At 43.6% G+C, this 11,236-nt stretch overlaps 1 protein-coding gene across 2 annotated transcripts in view; it reads left to right on the forward strand.

Annotated features, from left to right (window-relative positions):
- Positions 1–1,414, forward strand: part of LOC124120059 (ETS homologous factor-like) — a 44,035-nt gene extending 42,621 nt beyond the window's left edge. For both annotated transcript variants that reach the window (XM_046482776.2, XM_048386296.1), the window contains exon 9: positions 316–1,414. In XM_046482776.2, the coding sequence (XP_046338732.2) occupies positions 316–424 (109 nt within the window). In that variant the 3' untranslated portion in view covers positions 425–1,414. The remainder of the gene's footprint in view (positions 1–315) is intronic.
- The last annotated feature ends 9,822 nt before the right edge of the window (positions 1,415–11,236 follow it).

Here is an 11,236-nt window from a genome sequence, read left to right on the forward strand (position 1 = left end):
CACATTGTGCCCATGTGGGGAATCGGACCCGGGTTTTCGGCGTGACGACGAACGCTTAAACCACTAGGCTACCCGACCGCCCCTAAAGTTTATGAGATGAGTGCAGTTATTCGAACCATGATTCACAGAGTAAGCATGGCGTTACGACAGTCTGAAGTTCACTTCAGACCAAGAACGTTTCAGCCCAAATTAGTTCTGTACCCTCTATTACCATATCGTATCACCATTTCCTTGTTTCAATTCCAACAAAGAAGGGCCATTACTTCCTGTTGTATATGTATTTATTAAAAACCGTACGTTTCGATGGCTTTTCAGGCACTACTACAAACGCGGGATCCTGGAGCGAGTGGAAGGGAGGCGACTGGTGTACAAGTTCTCGCGGAAAGCCATGGAGCGCGTCCGAGAAAAGCGGAATTCTGTTTGATGACCTCCAGTGATGTGGAAGTGATCTGTGCTAACTGCATCTAGAAAAAATGGCAGCTGCTACTGTTTTGAAGACATTGTTCAGAGTTCGCGGTGATCCCACGGACTTGGTGACCCACACACTGCACAGTGAGGTTCTGTTGGTGTTCTGTTCACCGGGGAAGTACGTGCTATTAGTTCACTTCTTTTCCCCCTTAAGATTTATTTTCAAAACGTGCTATCTAAATGTGTCAGCATGTCGTGGTAAGACAATATACAATCGCATGACCATACTGCCCACACGTGCTGGTCAACATTGAACCTGGAACTGACAATACGTCATGCGATGACTGTCAATGGATCTCCCGCTGACCGCTGATCATCACGAAGCGCGTACAGACCGACCTTCATCCAAGTGCTGACAAGAGTGCTAGCAAAGCCCATGCTAACCACGGAACATTCACTGGCAGACAAATCGTCCAACTTGGTCCGCATGTTGTCATCCAGGACGTTTGTGCTACCTTGGATAATAGACGGCAGTGCCAATGGTCGTTAAGGCAGGGTGTAGTGACGGGGGACAATACTGAAAGCATCTTGTTTTTGTATTTAATGAGTGAATGTTGTACAGATATGATGTGTGAACTAGTCACAGAATGTATGCGCAATGTTCGTGTAGATATCTTTGTAACCACACACACCGACACACCCTGATTCCAACATTGCTTCGTCGTCAGTACGTCATGGGCTTGTATAATCTGCGTTTCTTCTTCACCCGTGCATACATACGTCCACTTTGCAATGTAGTGGTGACGCGTGTCTATTGTACCTTATGTTGGCTCATTCGGCCGTGTGCAACTCGCGACAGTCATTTAACCCTAATACCGGGCATGAGGTCTACGGGGTCACGGGTGGCCCTGTCGTCTAAGGCGCCGCGATTCGCTGTGCAGAGTTGCGTTCCTTGGGCACGCCAGAAACCTATGATTGTGGGTTTGAATCCCGGTTCGCCCCAATTATGTTTCAAGGTTTGTCAGCACCATACCTGTGTGGTAAACGTCTGAGACCTGCATCACTTCGGGCTTTCCTCCCACATTAAGCTGACACGCCGTGATATAACTGGAATACTGTTAAAAGCGGCGTTAAACCCAACTCACTCACTCATGAGCCTTTTACGAACCCAACCATTAGCTGCCATGAAGCAATGTGTCTTGCATACGTTGTAGGGCTGGGACGGGTAACTCGGGTTCTCGGGTCGGGTGGGTACTGAGTAGGATCTTGGTACCCACAGGACTACCCGGACCCGTGGTTAATCACGTGATATATTGTTGAATGACAAAAAGTATCCAGAACTCTAGAATGTTTGCATTCCTTCTGACTTTATATGTTTGCATAAAGATAAAACTTCAATCAACTTCAGTTGATGTATGACCAAATCGGTTTATATGAGTATCCAAATACATTTTGCCAGGGCTACGGTCAAACTATTCCCAGTCGGACATTTGGACCTATCTCTTGAGACCTACAGCTGGTACCCGGGTAGGGTCGAGTAATAGGGGGATGGGTACCCGTGTTGTAAATTTGGACTCGCCCCAGCCCTAATACGTTGTCAAGGGAGAAGCGTTGTCATGGATGTAATCCTCGCGCTCATTGGCTAGAGCATCCGTCTCGCTGGAAACAGGCCTTGTCGGATTGGTTGGCTAAATTTAGCTCTACACCTCATCGTGGTCCTATGTATTCACGGGTGATAGAGAGGCGTGGTGTACACAAGCCTGTGCTGTACTGACCAGGCAGTTCTCATGTCCACCCCTTGCTAGCACTGTCCAGTCAATCTTATAAATCCCTTTCTGATACTGTTAAATGGACACTCTAGTATTGTACGACACTGTGACTATACTATAGCATAATACTGCAGTGTTGGCGGTTGCCACCATTGCCAGACTGCAAGAGCATGGTAACTTACACGAGCTGCAAAGGCACATATTAAATGGACGTAGATAATTATCGCATTTCATACAAAACATCGACGCGAAGCGTGAAAAATATATAAGTTCCCGGTTGAATCGAAGTTTGCGCAATTATCATAAAGGGACCGATCATTCTATTAAATCTGAACTTCTATTTCATCTAAAACTTGGCTATATTTTATTATTTGACATTCAGATCGGTTAAAATTAATTACCTGCTTTGGAAAATAACGATTTACATATGTATAGTCCTGAAGAAAAAAACTAGCAGACTTCTGGCAATACATTGGTCGGCCCCTAATGTTTGGAAATCCAGTTTGTCTTAAAGTGCAAACCTTCCACGTCTAGTCTTCAAGATACCTAGTTAATGAGTTGTGTACGTCATTCTTTGCCCTTAAAGTGCAAGCCTCGTTGTGAAACCTCTTTACATATTTGTATGCTGTAGACTTTGTTTGTGATGTTCACATTTGTGTTTGAATTCGTGTTCTTGTTTCAAAACCACGTTTACATCCGACACTTACAGACTCATGTACAAATTACACACATCACAGCACACACGACGTCTGCAAGACGTGCAGGCTTCTTAAACACACTATAGGACAAAAATGAAGGAACCGTAAAATTTTGGCCTATTTATAATTGAACTTTTGCTGTTATGTCAGCAGATATTGACAAATCGGACTCCAGAACACGACCTGTTACAAAGGATGACAAAGTTACAAATCTGATCAGTCCAACCAACTTAGGCGCATGGATCAGTTTACGATATTTCTATTATTCGTCGTAACCTTGAACACTCACTAACCTGAGGACATGTGACGCAAGTGCAGAGCAACATTCCGTGACGCACATATAGACATGCATGATGTCATTCAGTGATGCACATTTACACATATCTGATATCATTCCATAAAAATACATTTAACATTCACACATTCCAAAAGACATTACCAACTGCAGTGAATACATTCCCCAACGCGCATGGACTCTATGTAATTCATGTCGTCACGCTCGACCACATTCCTTGTAACACATTTGAACCACAAAACCGCATTCCGTTATATCATATCATGTAGCTTCATGACAACACTTGTAAGAATGCAGCTCAATAACACACATGTTATAGTGTAGTCGACCGATTCATAGGTAATAATACAGCTATATGACACACATGTAATAATGCAGCTCCATGACACATAGGTAATAATACAGCTATATGACACACATGTAATAATGCAGCTCCATGACACATAGGTAATAATATAGCAATATGACACATGTAATAATGCAGTTCCATGACACACATGTAAGAATACAGCTGCACGACACATACAATAATGTAGTTCCATGACAACACATGTAATAATGCAGCTTAATAACATAATTTAATAATGCAGCTTCACGACACACATCTTATAATACAGATATATCACACACATGTGATAATGCAGCTCCACGACACAATGCAATAATAATAATGCAGCTCCACGACACAATGCAATAATAATAATGCAGCTGTACGACACACATATACATATGTAGTTCCATGACACAATGTAATAATGCAGCTCAGTAACACACATGTAATGGCGTCGCCTACCAACATACATGTAGTGTAGTGAGCCAGTTGCCATTTTCATGTGCCTTATAACAGTCAAGAAAAATGCCAGAAGTAAAGTTACAGCTGTGTTGAAAACTACAAACCTTAATAATGATAGACCACAAACGAAAGAAGATTAATACACTTTTAAACCATTTTTTCCTGAACAGAACGAGAATATGACGCCCCAACTGTATAGTGCAAGAACCTTTAAGTTGTTTCAACAGGGCTGTATCTGAAGTCCTTTACATAATATAACACAGTAACGTTTCTTGAGATTATAAATTAATGTTACCACTCTGTTTACTACGTTCATTTAAATGTTTACCTCATTGCTAATTGTTTTGTTGGTTTTGTAAATACTATTTTGTTATTATTTAATTTACGGTGCTCGGATCGTGTTGTTATGTTATAGAGTGAATGCATATCGTTTGTTGAAAAACACACCCCTGTACGAGTCAAACATGATACATGGATTTATAACCTATATTTTGTAAAAGTATCTATTATATTTACACTTCTGCAGATTTATGAAGATGCCAGAAGTAAATTCTTTGAATAAAATATTCAATGAAGACACGTGTTTGCTGTTTGTTGTATGAAGGTTGTGCAGTAGTAACGTGTAGTCTGCAGGTCATCATTACATCGCCAGGATTGGATATGATAATATCAAAGATCTTCCTGAGCTGGTGTGTTACTCTTGGACGTCCTGAGCTGGTGTGTTACGGTAGGTCGTCCTGAGCTGAAGTGTTATTTGAGATCGTCCTGAGCTTGTTTGCTGCTGTTTATTGTCCTGAGCTAGCGTATCACTGGTAAATGTCATGAGGTTGCATGTTATTGTTGATCGTCCTGAGCTTTGGTGTTATTGTTAATTGTCCTGGTTGTGTTACTCCCGGTCGTCCTGAACTCCTTGTGTTACTCTCGATCCTCCTCAGTTGGTTGTGTTACTCCCGGTCGTCCAGAGCTCGTTGTGTTACTCGGTCGTCCTGTGCTGGTTGTGTTACTATTGGTCGTCCGTATCTTGTGTGCTACTCAAGTCGATCTCAGCTGGTTGTATTACTATAGGTCGTCCTGAACTGGTTGTGTTACTCAAGGTCGTCCTGGGTTGGCTGTGTTACTATTGGTCGTCTTCATCTTTTGTGTTACTCTAGGTCGTCCTGAGCTGGTTGTATTACTATAGGTCGTCCTGAGCTGGTTGTATTACTATAGGTCGTCCTGAACTGGTTGTGTTACTCAAGGTCGTCCTGAGCTGGTTGTGTTACTATTGGTCGTCTTCATCTTTTGTGTTACTCTAGGTCGTCCTGAGCTGGTTGTGTTACTCTAGGTCGTCCTGAGCTGGTTGTGTTACTATAGGTCGTCCTGAGCTGGTTGTGTTACTATAGGTCGTCCTGGGCTAGTTGTGTTACCATTGGTCGTCCTGAGCTGACCTGTTACTCTCGATAGTCCTGAGCTGGTTGTGTTACTATTTGTCGTCCTGAACTGGTTCTGTTACTCTCGGTCGTCCCCAGCTGACGTATGTTACTCTAGGTCGCCCTGAGCCGATGTGTGTTACTCTAGGTCGTGCTCATCTTGTGTGGTACTCTTTGTCGTCCTGAGCTGGTTGTGTTACTCTAGGTCGCCCTGAGCCGATGTGTGTTACTCTAGGTCGTGCTTATCTTGTGTGGTACTCTTTGTCGTCCTGAGCTGGTTGTGTCACGCTCGGTCGTCCTGATCTTGTGTGTTACTCTAGGTCGTCCTGAGCGTGTTGTGTTACTCAAGGGTCGTCCTGACTTCTGACGTGTTACTCTCGGTCGTCCTGAGCTGACATGTTACTCTCTGTCGCCCTGAGCTGGCCCGTTACTCTCGATATTCCTGAGCTCTTTGTGCTACTCTCAATAGTCCTGTGCTGGTTATGTTACTCCAGGTCGTCCTGGGCCGACGTGATCTGTCTCGTTTGGACTAACTGACCTGCTAGTTAGTCACCACTTGTCACTTGTTTACGTGATAGCGATAACTGGAATATGGTTCGCTCACGCCCAGATTTGGCTAATAAAGTTGACCAAGCTTCCCCCTGAAAAACCAGGACCATTTATCCAAGAATTAACTGAGTTATACAAAGAAGGGTTACCAAAACGAGGATTCTGAATTGGTTTACCATTCTCATCGATGTGTTTTCTTTCCCGCAGGCAAACATTGACTTAATTTTGAGGATGGTTGTAACTTGATAATATAGTCTCCCCAAAACGCACAGGGGTAAATTTTATAACAGAAAACCTTTATAATGAATTAAGATACCAAAGCGGAAATGAATGTCACAGATGTCAAATGTCACATGATTAGAGTCCATGGTCAATGGTCACTCAATTTCACCACAATTGTAACGCTGCACTAGACGGCGGCTTTGACGTCAGCATCTGTTGTGACCACCGTTAGCTTGTAGCACTGCTTGGCATCTCCTGGGCATTGACAGTATAAGTCTCCGGATCAGAGCCTGGGGTAGTCGAGCCCATTCCTCCTGCAATGCTCTCTGTGTTTGTTGCAGCGTCTGGGGTCGTGGGTGACATCGCGGGACTCGTCGATCGAGATCATCTTATAAGTGGGGTTTAAATCCGGGGATATAAACGGCCATGGAAACACTATGATGTTCTGATTGGTAAAGAAGTCCATGGTGATGTGTGCTGCGTGGGCCGAAGCGTTGTCCTGTTTAAAAATATGTCTCTGTCGATCAATAACTGGAAGAAGGTGACGTTGTAGGATTCCATCTCTGTAACGAACGGCGATAAGATTCCCTTGCACGTGCACTAGGTCGCGATCGGTTCTGCGGTTGTAGGAAATAGCCGCCAACGTCATCACACTTCCCCCTCCAAATCTGGCCACCTCAACATTACAATTACAGGGTAATATATATGCCATTATTATGTACAGATCAAAATAAAAATTGGGTTTGGGTGGTCCTGGCACAGTCAGGCTTGTCAGGCTCATCATCAGCTCATGGCTATTGCCCCCTCTACACGCAGCCCAGACAGCGAATGGGACTTCTCCCAGGAAGCGCTGCCAAGTCAAACCCACCAAGAACGTTTCGGAGAATGTGAAGACTCCATAACACTGCAGCCTTCTGCATTACCCAAATTGTAGGCTGTATTCCTGGTAGCAAACCCGGGTACTCTCCAAATGTCAGTCAACAGATTGGGAGGTACGAAACCTAAGGCACCGAGAACAATGGGGAGTCGGACAACTTGGTACTTGGGATGCAAGCGTGATATTTCGAACGCGAGGTCTGCATATTTGCCATGTTTTTCCTGAATCTTGTCAATCATATTGGTGTCAAAAGGTACAGAAAATTCAATGATATAAATGATTTCAGTGTATTTATCAAAAAGGACAAGATCAGGTTTGTTGGCCTGGATGCGTCTGAGGCTGTATACGGGCCTATTCCAAAGAATTTTGTATTTATCATTTTCCATGACGCCCTCTACATATTCCGGTTCGTACCATGGATGGACCTCTGTGTCAAAACCACTAGCGTGGCCAAGACGATAATAAAATGATCGAGTCATTCCATCATATCGCTTAAGATACTGTGATTGTGCCAAAGCTGGGCATCCACTGACAATGTGTTGGTCAGTCTCATTAAATTCATTGCATAATCTACATTTCATATTAACATTTTGATGCAAAATCACACATTGACGGTCTCGAATGGGAAGTGACTGGTCCTGAGCAGCAAACAGAAAGCCTTCTGTTTCACTTTTCAGTCCAGCCGACCTCATCCAAGCGAAGGACGCTGCAGGGTTCCCTACCTTCTCAACACACTGCACATGAACTCGAAGCAGTGGTCGTTCAGATAACCTCTTCTTGAAAAACTGAGACTTGGCCGATTTGATATGGCACTTCGCTAGATTGACACTCATCTCTGTACCGTCAAGCAGTACAGAACCATCAACCTAATCAACACTGACATTGAGATTATGTCCCACATCCTTGGCTCGTTTTAGAAAACTGCGGAATGCCTTGTTTTCATCATGAGTCTTGACATTCTCCACAAGAGGATCATCAGACAAATAAATGTGTGCAAAAAGTGCACAAAACAATTCTATCATGAAGAGCCTCCACATTAATCAAACCACGCCCTCCCATCAAAATTGGTAAATATAAGTAATTGAGGGAAGAGCGAGGGTGGTGGGATCTATTGTCTGCCATGATTCTTCTTGTGAGGGTGTCAATACCCTGAATTTCTTGTTTCGTCCAATCAACAACACCAAAAGAATACGAAAGGATGGGACGCAGCATAAGTATTTGTGGCTTTGACTTAATTGCGAGCGTTTAGCGCTGAACACCAGATTTTCTTCAGAGTACATTTGCCCGACGTTTTTCCTTGATATGGTCATTCTGGAGTTTGTCCCTAATCTGCATCCCTAAGTACGTATAGGCCTGACCTTCCACGAGATGGTCAATAACTCCTCCCCCAAGTTAACTGACTGATCCTCTCTCTTTTACCTTGCCACGTTTCAGACGAAGAATGTTGCATTTGTCGAGTCCAAAGGACATGCCAATATAATTAGGAAAGGACTCGACAAGCACAATCTGTTTTTTAGTGTAGATCCTCCATTGGCAATACGTTCAAGGCCATCCATGTAAAGGTGGTGAGTAGGTGTTGGGGATCTGTGCTGAGGAGGTCCAGGGTGATAACCTTCCTCTTTGCTGAGCAAAAAGCTTAAAGGATTCAGTGACAAACAGAAAAGCAAAAGACTTAAAGAATCGCCCTGAAAAATTCCTCTTCTAATAGAAATAGGTTCCAAAGTCACCACCTGCCGCTGAGAATACCCCTCAAGTTGAGTTGACCAGCAATTCATTAAAGACTTGAGTAAAGCAAGTAGTCGCTCGAGGTCAGTACATTCCCGCCGTGACTTCAAAATTAATTCGGTAATTTGAGGTACAGAATCATAAGCTTTTCTGTAGTCTATCCAACACATTAAAGACTTGAGTAAAACAAGTAGAAACATATTATTATTATGTTTGATGATGATGTTTGAATGGAGTGGCACTATGGAGGGATAACAAAATTAGCGCAAGTTGTACACATAGGCACAGATTAAGTGGGTTGGTAGCATACGTCATCGCTACTGTAGACACGCTGACAAGAGAAGCCGGGTGAATACTTTCGTTGTGCATCAACATTTTCCTGACACATAGAAGTGACAAATATCATTGCCTTCGTATTAATTCCGAATTCCACAACCTAACATTGCATTGGAATGTTTATCATTAAACTAACATTTGTCAGATGAGATAGGATTTGCCTCGGATTGAAATTAATTAGAAAGTTTGGTTCAAACTTTTCAAAATAAAAGACACGCCAGTGAAGGAGAAAAAATATGTCTCGCTTTTTCTATCGTTCGTGACATTTAACAGGGACTGGTGACGGGTTAGATAAGATCTGTCCCCAACATAGGTATATCAGAAAAGCAGAGCAAAACAAACGAAAACACATGTTGGTGTTTTTATGAATAATTGATTTGTCAGATCTACATATGGACACCAATGTCATGAACAAAAGAAATAATAAGAAAACAAAAGAAAACAAAAGAAAACACACAAACACATACACACATAAACACCCACATACACACACATACGCACCCATAAACACACACTCACTCACACAGACCAGTAACCCTCCCCATCCCACATATCCACACACATTCTTACATACACACACACCCCAAATCCAACGACACACACACTCACACATTCATACACACACACACACACACTCACACCCACCCACCCACAGACACACACAGTCATACACACTCTCTCATACACACACACACACACGCAAACACTAACATATACACACACACATGCACAAACAAAAACTCACGCTCGACCTCACACTCACACCACACACACTCATTCACACACATACACCACACACACCACACTCACACACACCACACACACACTCACACACACAGAGCCTCACTACGAAGTATGTAACACGCACACACATTTACACTCACACACGCACACTCCCCCCCACACACTCACATACTAACACTCAAACACGCACACGCACACACACTCACACTCTCTCACACACACTCACTCACACATATACTCACACTCACACACACCACTCACACGCCACACACAGACCACACACACAGACGCACATTCACACACACACATTCACACTCATACACACACACACACTCACACACACCACTCACACGCCACACACAGACCACACACACAGACGCACATTCACACACACACATTCACACTCATACACACACACACAGACAGAGCCTCACTACGAAATTTGTAACAGTTTGCATACAATACAAATCCCACCACACACACTCACACTCAAACTCAATGACACAAATAACACACACTCACACTCAATCTCAATGACACAAATAGCACACACTCACACTCACACTCACACACATACACAACACATACATATCCACACACACTCTTACGTACACACACACCCAAACTCCCACCACACTCATACACACACTCTCTCACACACGTCACACACACCACACACAGACTCACGCTACCACACACAGAGCCTCACTACGAAGTATGTAACTCACTCACACACTCACACTCACCTACTCACACTCACACAAGCACACACACTCACACACTCACATACACACACACGCTACACACACCACACATACACTCATTCACACACACACACACATTCACACTCATACACACACACACTCACACTCATACTCACAGACACAAATAACACACACTCACACTCACACACATACACATACACCACACACACATATCCACACACACTCTTACGTACACACCCACCCAAACTCCAACCACACTACACACACTCACACACACGTCATACACACACCACACACAGACTCACACTCACACACACAAAGCCTCACTACGAAGTATGTAACACTCACACACATTTACACTCACAAACTCACTCACACACACACTCACCTACTCACACTCACACAGGCACACACACTCACACTTCCACACACACTCACATACACACATACTCACACACACACCACGCGCACTCACACACACTCACACATATACTCACACACACAGAGCCTCACTACGAAGTATGTAACACTCACACACATTTACACTCACACACTCACTCACACACACACCTACTCACACTTACACATGCACACTCACACACACACTCACACACGCACACACTATCTCACAAACACTCACACACACACGCACACACTGACACTCACTCACACATATGCTCACACTC

Source organism: Haliotis rufescens, unplaced genomic scaffold, assembly GCF_023055435.1.
Source record: "Haliotis rufescens isolate VD_foot unplaced genomic scaffold, xgHalRufe1.0.p SCAF_6, whole genome shotgun sequence".
NCBI classification, from domain to species: domain Eukaryota; kingdom Metazoa; phylum Mollusca; class Gastropoda; order Lepetellida; family Haliotidae; genus Haliotis; species Haliotis rufescens.